This window comes from Hyla sarda, chromosome 3, assembly GCF_029499605.1.
Source record: "Hyla sarda isolate aHylSar1 chromosome 3, aHylSar1.hap1, whole genome shotgun sequence".
In the NCBI taxonomy this organism is placed as follows: domain Eukaryota; kingdom Metazoa; phylum Chordata; class Amphibia; order Anura; family Hylidae; genus Hyla; species Hyla sarda.
The window spans coordinates 264,854,886-264,868,126 of record NC_079191.1 but is presented as its reverse complement, the minus strand read 5'-3'; the positions used below and the strand labels follow the sequence as shown (position 1 = coordinate 264,868,126).

Here is a 13,241-nt window from a genome sequence, read left to right as displayed (position 1 = left end):
TGTTACAGAACTACAACTCCCAGCATGTCTGGACTGTCTGGGCATGCTGAGAGTTGTAGTTTTGCAACCTCTGGAATTGTACAGTTTGGAGACCACTGCACAGTGGTCTCCAACAGTGGCCCTGCAGATGTTGCAAAACTACAACTCCCAGCATGCCCAATTAGCCAAAGGCTGTATGGGCATGCTGGGAGTTGTAGTTGTGAACCTCCAAAAGGCAGCAGTGAAGATCACTTACTCACTGCTGCAACTGACACTGACGATGCAGGCTGCTGAAGGTCCTCCATGCAGCCTGCTGCCGGTCCTCCAAGTTCCTGCCGCCAGTCCTCCAGGTATCTGCCACTGGTACCCCTGCCTCAACGGCCCCCACAGCCATCGCTGCCATCTTCCCCTGCTCTTCCCGGACTTCCATGGGTGGGCAGAGATCTCAACTGCATAGAAACGGAAGCCCTAAAAAGTTGCAAAATGTTTTACTTTTTTCATTTCATCTGACAAATAATTTTTTTTTGTTTCGCCTCAGATTATGTTATAAAATAAGTCATGTCATTACAAAGAACAATTGGTGATGCAAAAAACAAGTCCTTAGGTCTGTAGGGGCAAAATTGAACGTGTTATGATTTTTTGAAGGTAAGGAGGAAAAAACAAAAGGGCAAAAATGAAAATTGGAGTCCTTAAGGGGTTAACCATAGTGTTATCTAATAAATATCCAAGTAAAGGTGCATTCAAAATATCAAAGCTATTTGTAAGTACCTAAAAAGGTGAAATTCTTTTAACCCAAAATGATCCATTAATTTAGTAAAGGGAATCAGAACCCAATCCTCAACTTTGTGTGCATTATATCTTATGCCAAAATTCAACCAAAATACCCTATCTGGAATAGAAGAAAACTCCAGAAATTACTGGTTGTTCCAAATAGGTATGACTATTGTTCTACTCTCCCCTAAAAATTTTTCATAAATAGCGTCAATCCTTTCATAATCATCCGGCCACATGAGAAATCTGTCTATCGATTTAGCCTCCAAATTTTCCATAAGAGAATTTGTATTGCTATCCAAAACAAGAATATGATAAGTGCCTAGTCCTAATTGTCCATGTTTGAGTACATTCCAAATTTTAGCCCAAAAATTTGGTTTAAAATTTGGCATTCCAAGGCCTCCTTCCCCTTCCGGGGCACTCCACACCTGTACTTCAATCTACATCTGTTGTGCCCCCAAGCTTTCATTATACATGGCTCCATCCCTTTAAAGTGGTGAAGTTGACCTATCCCCTTACCATTAAAAACTCCCCCAAAGCATAATGTTAGGGATATAAGCAGCATTCCTCCTCCAAACACAGCAAGTTATGTTGATGCCAAAGAGCTCGATTTTCATTGGCAGACTTCAGATGGGCTTGTACATGTGCATTCTTGAGCAGAGGCAACTAGTGGGCACTACAAGATTTCAGACAAAGGAATAGGATATCCGGCTCCCAACTCGGATTAAAATTCCAGACTTTAATTTTGATCAAGTTAAAACCAAATACAGCATACAAGAACAAAAAATTATAAAAGAACACTAACGAAACGCACCAACACGTTTCGACTTATTAATTCGTCTTAGTCATTAATTAATAAGTCATTAATCAATAAGTCGAAACGCGTTGGTGTGTTTCATTAGTGTTCTTTTATCACTTTTTGTTCTTGTATGCTGTATTTGGATTTTAACTTGATCTAAATTTAAGTCTGGAATTTTAATCCGAGTTGGGAGCCAGATATCCTATTCCTTTGTCTGCAATCACACTACCTGGGAACCCAGTCTCAGTGTTACAATCCCGAGCTTCCATGAGGAGAGGTTGTGCTGAACGCCTGGACTTAAATAACAGTGAGTGAGCTAATCTATATGTTCTTTATCTAAATACACTACAAGATTTCAGTCCTTTCCATTGTAGTCTGTTACCAATAGTTTTCTTGGTGACTTTGAGGGACTTTTACCAAAGTTTGCTTATGTATTCCTTTTTTTAGTAATTTTTCCCTTACTTTTTTACTTATGTGTGACTTATTTATCAACTGGTTTCAGCCTGTTGATAATTTTCTTTCACGTAAGCAATTTTTCCTTTTTTTACTTTGGTAGTAGCTTTTTCTGCTCCATGTTTGAGCTGGAGTAAATTTAGTCAATTTTTAACCCTATTGCGACTTTTTTTTTGCGCAGTTGCGACTGTCGCAGTTAATAAATACCTAACTACCCGTAGTCCATTTTAAAATTATTACTACGTAGTTAATTTTTGGAAAACTTGCTTTTCTCGCTTTCCAGTCAAAAAGTCGCACGAAAAATCACGTAGTCGCAGTTGCGACAATTTTGCGTCAATTATAGTAAAGAAAACCTGACTAAACCCGTTGATAAATGTCCATATATGTTCCCAGCTGCTCTGAGAACATTGCCAAGATCCTCCCATGTAGCTGGTGGCAGATTCCTTACCATTCTCATGATCATTGAAACTTCCACTAAGTAAAATCTTGCATAGACCCCATGATTTCCATTTGCAAATAATCACACCAACTATTGCCTTACAGCCCATTCCAGCCTTGTGTAGGTCTATAATCTTGTCCCTGAAATCCTTTGACAACTCTTTGGTCTTGGCCATGGATTTTGGAACCTGATTTATTGCTTCTGTGGACAGATATCTTTTCTACAGGTGACAAGTTGAGATGAGGATCAATTCCTTTAAGAGAGTGCTCCTAATTTCAACTCATTACCTGTATAAAAAAGAGACACTTGGGAGCCAAAAAGTTTAGTGATAGATATAGTGAAATATTATTTAACTATAAAATAAGTTAAATGCAGATCAATTGATAACTTTTTTGAAATGTGTTTTTTTTTTGTCATTTTTTGTTGTTGTTATTCTTTCTCTCACCAATATAAATGAAATCATAGACTGACCATTTCTTTGCGAGTGGGCAAATGAACAAAATCAGCAGGGGATGAATTTTTTTTTTCCCTTTACTCTGCCACTAGTCACTATGGGGACACATCAGTAATTATGTTAGCTATCTACAATATAATATTAGCTGCTAAGCCATAAATACATGCTATTTCTTGTGTTTATTGGTATTGTGTATTATTAATGCCTTTAGTATGTATTTTGTTTCCATAAATTGGTTATTTAAAGCTGTTGTAAATTTGTATTCTGCTATTTTTTGGGATGAACAGGCATAGAGTGTATAACTTTCAAATATGCCTATACTCAGTGATAATAATATTTACATTATTAAAAAATGCAGCCACATCATCCTCATAATCCAGGACAGAAAGGTTTATTCCAAATGTGCTGTGTCCCTCTTGGTATCTAAAGTACTACCCACGAATTATGTGTGCAATATACATACAATGTATCTGGTCAGCTTCATATGAGCATATAGGCAAATTTTTGTTGCCATATCACAGCCACAGGTCTTGGCCTGATGACAGGAATAGTGACCAGAACTGACTTCATCATAGTACTCTATGGTTCTGATAACTTGAGTCTCTAGACCTGCAGTCGGCCCAAGTCTTATAATTATAATACATTGGCAAAGGTGCAGCTTTCCAAGCACAATTACGCTCAAAATTCCAGTATAGCTGCCTACCATTGTTTTCAATGGGATTCTGGCGCACCATGCACAGTTCTGAATTCTCTGTTGCTAAAATTCCAATTCTGCCTCTGCCGAAAGAATAATCATGTTCATTCTTTTGATGGTTCCGCTTGGATATGCATTATCATCAATGTTGACTGCACATGTCTGAGCAATCATTTCGGTGATCACATTTTTCTGGGCAGACAGTCCATAGTGTGAACCCAGCCTTACACTCGTGTGAAACATGCATACAGGGGAAGATAACAGGCTAGTCAACTCTCTGCAGTGATCTAGATAGATCTGAACATTTTACAACACACAACTCCAATTATGTGTGTCTTGACAAAATCTATTTTAAATCTGCTGCAATATTTGATAAATAATGGTATACATTAAAATAGAAACCAGAGATTATCATATAATAATTTACAGGAAACTGCATTATAATAAATAATAGATATGCTGGTCAATTAGAAGAAAAATAGAATATACAGTATGTTGCTTTAAAATCAGCCCCCTTTGTTTATTTTAAATTTTTTTGGTCACATAACATTGTTTAGTTTGTAATGTTGTATTTCAGATGTCTTTTAAAATTGCTTGCAACATAAACACTGGTTAAAAAATAAATCATCATTTTGAGAATATTCACATAGGCCACATTGTGCCTTATTTTTATTCTTTTACGATAATGTTGCTAGACAAGAATCAGTTTCAAATATTTTACCAAAAATAATATATCGTAATGCTTTTCGAAACCATGGATAGAAAAATCCATATATTAATGGATTACATGTTGAATTAATATATCCAAGCCAGTTGAGAGCATCAAATAGGATTTCAGGAGTAGAAAAGTTGAGAAATGGGTCTACCAAAATAGTTATAAAGACAGGTAACCAACACGCAATGAAAACCCCCATCACAATGCCCAATGTCTTTGCAGCCTTTCTGTCTTTTTGCTTGGAAATTTGAGTGGTGGTTTCTGTCTTGTTTGCTGTGCGTTTCACAATCTTTGCATGCCTTTGAGATACTATAAATATTTTCACATAAATTCCAACCATAACTGAACCGGGAATAAAAAAACATGTGAAAAACATAACCAATGACCACAATTTGTTGAATGTGATTGGACAAAAATCAAAACATTTAACTAACATCTCATATCCAGTAATTCCAGATACATGTGAGTTGGTTATGACAACACCAAATGCAAATATAGCTGGTAAAGACCAGCAAAGGAAGACCATTTTCCTTATAACAGCCATTGTTATTTTAATGGGGTAACGCAGAGGATCACAGACCGCATAAAACCTATCGATGGCAATGCAGCAGAGATGGAAAATAGAAATTACACTTAGCATTAAATCAAAACTGTAATGGATTTTGCAAAATAGTTTTCCAAAAAGCCAGCATCTTTCCACAGATCGTACCATACTGTAAGGCATTATTATAAGGCCAAGTGAGAAATCTGTGGCAGCCATTGAAAGAATGAGAAAATTGGTTGGGGAATGAAGTTCCTTAAAATGACTGATGGAAATGATGATACCCAGATTACCGAAAATGGTGATAGTAATTGAGACAGTAAGGAACATGTACATTCCAAGACGTACAACAAAAGGTCTATTATTGGGACAAGAAAGTGAAACATTTTCATATTGCATACACTCTGGATTAATAATGGATCTATCCATATGACAAATTTTCTGTAAAACTGAATTCTCTAATTCTGAATTTTCTCTAAATGGAGAAAATAAAGTAGCAATACACATTAGTTACAGGAAAGATATAGAAAATATAACGTTTGAGAAAAAAGGCTTCGAGAGGACTAGCTGAATTACTCATATACAGTAGTTATCTATAGTCTTTACTCTAATATATCCAAGAATTAATATCATTCTAAAACATTCATTCTAAAATGGCCAATTATTGTATAATAACCTTTTTTTTTTAAATAATAATCATTACAAACAGGACATACTGACTCTTAGCCTTATTAAATTACAGTACACATGTATTAGTGAATTCAATCATAACAACAGAATATCAAAGCTTACATTGGAAGTTTCATTGAAATACATTAAATTCAATATTTTTTTATGTCATATTATTTTAAGAGACTTATCATCGTTCAACGGCCATGAAAGGAATACAAATGTTAGAATGTTATGTACAGTACAGTAAGTGCTTTCAGAAAAAAAAAAAAAAAGAATGAATGAATGAACCAATGAACCACAAAACAATAGCTCTTAAAGGGGCAAATGTGCCCAAGTCAACCATATAAACAACTCTGGATTACAAATTGTAAGCCAGTACAAAGAAAACCATTACCCAAAAGCATGTCTACAATTTGCTAAAAGGCATTTACGTCACCCAATAGCAATATGAAAAAGTATTGTGTAGTCAGATGATACTAAGACAAGACAGATCTTTATAGCCCAAGTTTATACTGACTACACCTCATTGAAATATAGTGGTGACCTTATTTTATCAGATTGCACATAACATAGAATGGCAGAGTCATCAGGCTTGTCTTGTTGATAAGAATATTGTTTTATTAATGTGTTTTAGGACTAGTCCCTACATTGACCTAAAGAAAAGACAGATCCAGTCCTGTAATACAGCTGTACTCAAAAGTTTGCCTACCCTGGAAGAAAATTTAAATGTTTAAGAATGATTTAGAAAACATGACTGATCATGCAAACTATCTATCTTTTTAGGAATAATGAACAAATAAAGTAATTTATAGCTATAGTTTTTGGCTCTTTTTTAATTATAATTATAACAAAAATCAAACAAATGCCCCTGATGAAAAGTTTATATACTCTTGAATGTTTGTCCTAGTTACAGGCACACAAAGTGAAAGATACAGCTTAATAAAGCCAATTTAAAGTTAATTTCCCACACCCGTGGCTTTTTTATACTTTAAATAGTCAATTAGTTTTTAAGCTCTCACTTGGATGCACTGAGCAATGGAGAGCAGAAAATAACTGTCAAAAGACCTGCATAACAAGGTAATGGAGCTGTATAAAGATGGAAAAGGATACAAAAGATATCCATAGTTTTGAAATGCCAGTCAGTACTGTTTAATCACTTATTAAGAAGGGGAAAATTAGAGGCTTTCTTGCTACCAAGGCATGGTAAGATAGACTAACAAAAATTCCCCTCCAACTGCTAGAAGAATTGTTTGAGATACAAAGAAACACCCACAGATAACGTTAGGAGAAATATAGGCTGCTTTGGAAAAGGACAAAATTGATAGTGTTGCATGAATATTTTACTTTTCATTATCGTCTTTATTAAACTTCCCTTTAAAATAATAATGGTAAGAGTACAAAAAGAATAAACATCTTAATCCTTAATTGGTTCAATAAACATTGGTTCATTGTAAACTATGTATTTTCCTAGACAAATAGCATCTTACCTATTGTAGGTTTCTTCATGTACAGTCATGCCATAACTTACTCCATAATGATAAAGATATAATCAGCATTCTGTTTGATACTTACTGTGTCTTAGTCTTCAAAAACTTTTGAAAAGCCATACAGTACTTACAGGTGTTGATGAAACTTCTCTTTTATTATATCAGGGAGGCTCCCATGAGAACTCTCACTCGAAAACATAGACAAATCTCTCAGCGAAAATAACATTTGTAATGATCTCTCATGGGAAGGGTCAAAAGATCCCATACACTTTGAAAAAAACAATATACAATGCATTGGTCTTTAGACCCTTTAACTTTTTTCACATTTGCACATCAAAATGCTTTGCTCAGTACTTAGCTGAAGCACTTTTGGCAGTGATTATTGTCCCCAATCTTCTTGGGTATGATACCGTATGATGTTACAAGGTTTGCACAGCTAGATTTGAGGATTTTCTGTCATACATCTTTTCTTTGTCGGGTTAAATGGAGAACGTTAATGGACAGCCATTTATAAGTCTCTCCAGAGCTGTTCGACTAGGTTTAACTGAGGTTTCTGGCTAGGCCACTCATGGACATTGCCAGAATTGCCCCTAAGCTACTCATGGGTTGTCTTGGCTGTGTACTTAGAGTCAATGACTTGTAGAAAGGAGAGCCTTTGGCCAAGTCTGAGGTCCAGAGCACTTTGGAGGATACAATGAGAAGGTACTTGAAGATAAATTCCATGGCACTCATGTGCATTAATTTCCAAACCTTTATTGTTCCATGCTGATATAAAACACAGTAGGACAGGTGACACACCAATGTATGTTTTATATTATGTGATGCTTTCTCAAGGTTAGAAAGCATCACATGATGGGAAACGTTTGATGGTGTGTGACCTGTTCTCCTGTGTTTTATACCAGCTGGGATCAATAAAGGTTTTAAAACTAATGCACACAAGTGCCGTGGACTTTATCTTTAGTAAGTCTATTTGCAACTCTTTGTTGCATTGCTTTAAGCATTTTTGTGGTTGTATATACATCTGTATTTCTCTTTAAATAGGGATAAAATACAGGTGGTGCTGTTCTGTTTATCCCTTTTTGGATTATGCTCTCTTGATCAGGTTTTTATTAAGCATATGATGTCTGTGCTTTGCCTAACATACACATGCTTCATTGTAGGGATGATATTGGGCGGGTAATGAGCAGTGTCTGGCTTCCTCACAGACATAGTACTTTTGATTTCAATAGACAAGAGAATCTGTTTTCTTCTTTAGGTGCTTTTTTTTCTGCAAACTCCAGGCAGTCGTCATGTGTCTTTTCCTGAGGAGCAGCATCTTTTGCCATAAAGCCCAGATTGGTGGAGTCCTGCATTAATGGTTGACCTTCTGAAAGTTTCTCTCATCTGCACATATTTGCAATATTTAAAGATTAGTCAAAGTGACCACCGGGTTCTTGGTCATCTCTTGTGCCCAGGCCCTTTTCCCATGATTATTTAGTGTGGTGGAGAGGCCAGCTCAAGCAAGAGTCCTGGCTGTTCCAAACGTCTTCCAGTTTAGAATTATAGAGACCACTGTGCTCTTGAAGACATTCAGTGCAGTTGATTTTTTTATACTCTTCACCAGATCTGTGCCTACACACAATTCTGTCTCTGCCTCTATATGCATCTATATTTCTCAATTCTCGTAGAGCTGTTAGGAGGAGCTAGCTAAGATATACTAGAAAATGTATTATATTCACATGAACTATTGATCTATGCAAAGTGTGTTCAAATGACAGTGCCTATTTAAAGATAATCTAGAGGTTAAACCCCCAAAACTAAATTTAAGGTGTCATAGCAATGGGTTTTTCCTTTTAAATTTGCAAAATGTTCTAATATTTTAGTGTTCACTTTGTCATTATGGGACACTAAGTGCAGAATGATGGGGAAAATTTAAAAATTAAGTAAAAATAACTGAAAACATTCTAAATGGATTGTAAATAAGAATGAGAAAAGAAAGGACAGAGAAAAAAAATAAACAATATACTATACCTGAATTGCCTTTTCCATTTGGAAAAATTATCTGGGAATATGCCCAGTTGTGCTTTGAAAAGTTTTATTCGGAAAATGTTCGGTTTGCGTCAAACTAGTTCTCCACCATCCACCATGTCTAAGAGCCTAAGGCCGGGTTTACACTAGGGAATTACTTAGCTGAATTACATTTTAAATCTCTGTTCGGAAATTCAGTTGCAGCAGAGTACCATTGCTGGCAATGGTATTCCGCTGCACAATGTTTTTTGAGGAGGAATACATTTAAGTAGTTTAAAGAAGTTTTAAGGCTCATTTATGGTGACATATGGTAACCCATTGTAACTAACAGCTTGTTTATTGTGCTCAAAAAACTTTACACTAAAATACAGCTGCATAAAGCACCACTGGTTGTTGACAGATGCCTGTTGGTGTTAAAATGAACACGGAGGTATCGGAAGACGTAATGGTTTTTCCAAGCTTTCCAAAAATGATCCCTTTTGGGAGTAGCATCATGTTTTGAGTATTGCAGGTGAAGAAGACTCAATGGATTTTTCTTATGTATTTCAAAACTATTCCTTTTTGGGAGTTGAAACAGAATTGGTGTCCCAAAATAATGAAGAAATAGCTTTTGTATATATGTTTGTGTAGGCCTGGCTAATATTAACAGTATTGGCAAGGGTAGCAAACTGGTAGGAGTTGTAGTAGCCAACGAACAGAAAAAGGTGGCAAACAGCAGAAGGTGTTGGACCAATGGGAGTTTTAGTATCCAGAGTACAGCAGGAGGTGGCATACTGGTGGAAGTCGTAGGTCCAGCAGACAGCAGGAGGTGGCAGACATGCAGGAGTAGTAGCATCCAGCAGACAGCAGGAGGTGGCAGACTGCTGTGAGTTGTTGTAGCCAGTGGACAGCAGGAGGTAGTGAATATGTGGGAGTTATAGTATCCAGCAGACAGTAGGAGGTTGTGGACTCATGAAAGTTGTAGTAGCTAGTGTACAGCAGGACATGGCAGACTGTTGGAAGTTATAGTACCCAGTGTACAGTAGGAGGTGGTGGACTGGTGGGAGAGTAGTGGTCAGCATACAGCAGAAGGTATAGGACTTGTGGGAATTGTAGTTTCCAGCCTACACGGTTCCATACCTGATTTGTATTAACAAGCATGAGTTTTTCCACGTTGCTGGCAGACAATCCTATTTGCTTAGTCTTGACCACGCTGCTTGCTGTGCTGAATACTCTCTCTGACGCTAAACTGGAGAATGGAATTGCATAGATTAGAGTTTCGACTGGTGGGAATTGTAGCATCCAGAGGACAGCAGAAGGTGGCAAAGTAGCAGGGATAGTAGTACCTAGCATACAGTAGGAGGTAGTGGACTGGTGGGAGCTGTAGTAGTCAGCATACAGCAAGAGGTGGCAGATAGGTGGGTATGTAGTATCCAGCGGAAAGCAGGAGGTGGCAAACTGGTGGGAGTTTTAGCAACCAGTATACAGCATGAATAGGTGACCTGGTAGGCATTGTAGTATCCAGCAGAGAGCAGGAGGTGGGGGACTGGTGGGAGTTGAAGTATCAAGGGTACATCAGGAGGTGGTGGACTGGTGGAAGTTGTAGTAACCAGCAGAAAGTAGGAGGTGAGGGTATAGTTGGATTCGTGGTAGGAAGGGTACAGCAGGAAATGGTGGACAGATGGGAGTTGTCAAAGCTGGCAGACAGCACCAGGTGGCACACTGGTGAAAGTAGTAGTAGCCAGGATACAGCAGGAGGTGGCGGACTGGTGGAAGAAGTAGTAGCCAACATACAGGAGGAGGCTGCAGACTGATAGTATCCAGCATATAGCAGGAGGTGGTGGAGGTGTGGGACTTTAAGTATCCAGTGCACAGCAGGGGCAGTGGCAGTACTGTTTAAAGTACACACTGTTCCATACCTGATTTATTTTAACATGCATGAGTTTTTCCACGTTGCTGGCAGACAATCCTGGTTGCTTAGTCGTGACCATGCTGCTTGCTGTGCTGAATACTCTCTCTGACGCTAAACTGGAGAATGGAATTGCATAGATTAGAGTTTGTGAAGGCTCTCAATAGTGCTTTCTCCCTCTCAGCTCTCTTTCTCCCAAATGGTGGCCGCACGCACGATTCAGGAGTCTGATCAGCTGTACTATGCCTATCAGGCATAGTACATGAGGCATAGGCATAATACAGTGCCGTACATAAGTGTACTGCACTGTATTATCTGTATTAATCCTACAAAATTCCACAATGAAATAGTTGGATAAACTGATGCAGAGTAACAAAGTTTTACTGAAAAAATAAGTTGGATGAGGACAGTGTAGCTAACATGTAGACTATTAATATATATATATATATATATATGTATATATATATATATATATACATATATATATATATATATATATATATATATATATATATAAAAGCAGAAGGAGAGCAGCACATTCCCAGTATAAAGTGCACGGGTGCCGTCAGCGTAGGGCCCAGGTTCAGGGATCCATAGAATAATAGCAAATAGGCAGCAGCAACTCCATAAGGTGCAAAAAAGTGGATTTTATTCACACAACGTGAGGCCACACGTTGTGTGAATAAAATCCACTTTTTTGCACCTTATGGAGTTGCTGCTGCCTATTTGCTATTTTATATATATATATATATATATATATATATATATATATATATATATATATATGATAGGAGGGAGCATATGATGCATGTAGACCTATGTGTAATAATTGATTGGCAATATAAAAAACACTAGGATCATAAAAACATACTTTTATTGGTGTACATTTAAAATATAAGCACACAAAATTCACACATTTAAACAATTAAAGGTACAGTACAATGTTTATAATATTCTTCACAAACCTAGCTTATCCTAGTCTGTGGATAGTTTGCTAGAGTAAGGCTATACTGGCCCTACTAGTCACATAGGACCCCCTACCTGTTACTGCAGGGAGGCCTTCCTAGAGAACGCCAGCCTGCAACAGGAACCTCCTATCTCTCCCTGGTTCTGGAGGGAATGGAGGTCCCGGGTGCAGTACGTATAGCACGTCACCAGCAACAACTCAGCCGGTTTGTGGACCTGAGCTGGATTATTCGTGAGTATACAACTGTAAGCACATCAAATTTGGTACAATGATTGCATACAGGTATAGTACAATTTAAAGCCACATATTTCCAACGCGTTTCGTTGCGGCACAGTTTCAAGCGTCGCAACTCTTCAGGGACAAGTGTTTGGAGGGCAGGAGTATAGTTTCTCCCATCACCTATCTCACTGAATGGTAGTATGATCATGATACGACATAGAGGTATGGATAGATATTCTGGTGTGCTTAGATAATAAAGGCCCAAATAAAGTTATGTGGGTAATGGTCCAAAGGCTTGTGTTCCCTCTTGTACATAGATAAATACCGTCCTGTAAGTAAATAGAGATGCTTTATGTAGAGTGTTGTTTTATACATATTGTTTGAGATTTTGAATAATCATTAACGCCTACCTTAGATTGGTACGGCAAATGTGTAGGTGCAGAGACGATAACTGCACGCATACAGTAGCTTTATATGATTTTAGTTGCTTGTTGTAGGCTGGTAAAGGTAAGCCTAACAGGGAGGAAAATAATATTATTGAACTATCGTAGGTGGGGTTGATATAGTATAATGGGGAATAGAGGAAGGTACCATTTACCTCGCTTGTGAGGGCACAGGGCATTAACCCACAGGATGATGTTCCCACATAGAGATTAGGGCAATATCTGTGGGTAAATAGATGGGTATAAGTGTGGGAGTACCATTATTTATTTAGAAGGGGGTTTGCAAAGTGGTATATAAATATATAATTATAAATGTCCTACCATATATATTAATATATATAGTGGGTAGCACAGAAGGGATATTCCGGTCTCCAGACCGCCAACCAGGACTGCCCATCTAGAATTAACATAATTAATTAGAACCGAACCCCCAGTCCTATATAGTATCCCCAGACACTCTCCACAATGTGTAATAAAATAGACTGACTGATGCAAAACACACTTTTATTGGGTGGGTATGTGTGCTGCCTTCGGGACTCGAGGAAAGTAGAATTACAGTAAGTATAAATACCCACTACGGCAGCACAGAAGGGATGTAAAATAGAACCAAAAAAGGGGGGGGGGATCTCAAAAACTTGAAACCACAGACCACACCCCGGTGCTAAAGGCTGGGCTTTTGCTTGTACATCCAGACGGTAATGTCTAGCGAAGGT

At 37.7% G+C, this 13,241-nt stretch overlaps 1 protein-coding gene across 1 annotated transcript; it reads right to left on the bottom strand.

Moving 5' to 3' along the window:
• Positions 1-4,266: 4,266 nt before the first annotated feature.
• Positions 4,267-5,244, bottom strand: LOC130361045 (trace amine-associated receptor 3-like). The gene has a single exon (XM_056563606.1). It carries the CDS (start codon positions 5,242-5,244, stop codon positions 4,267-4,269), a length of 978 nt encoding a protein of 325 aa, XP_056419581.1.
• Between the last annotated feature and the right edge of the window lie 7,997 nt (positions 5,245-13,241).

What these genes read in the sequence shown, in the direction of transcription:
- LOC130361045 (XM_056563606.1), bottom strand. Translation starts at nt 5,244, where the DNA reads ATGCAATATGAAAATGTTTCACTTTCTTGTCCCAATAATAGACCTTTT.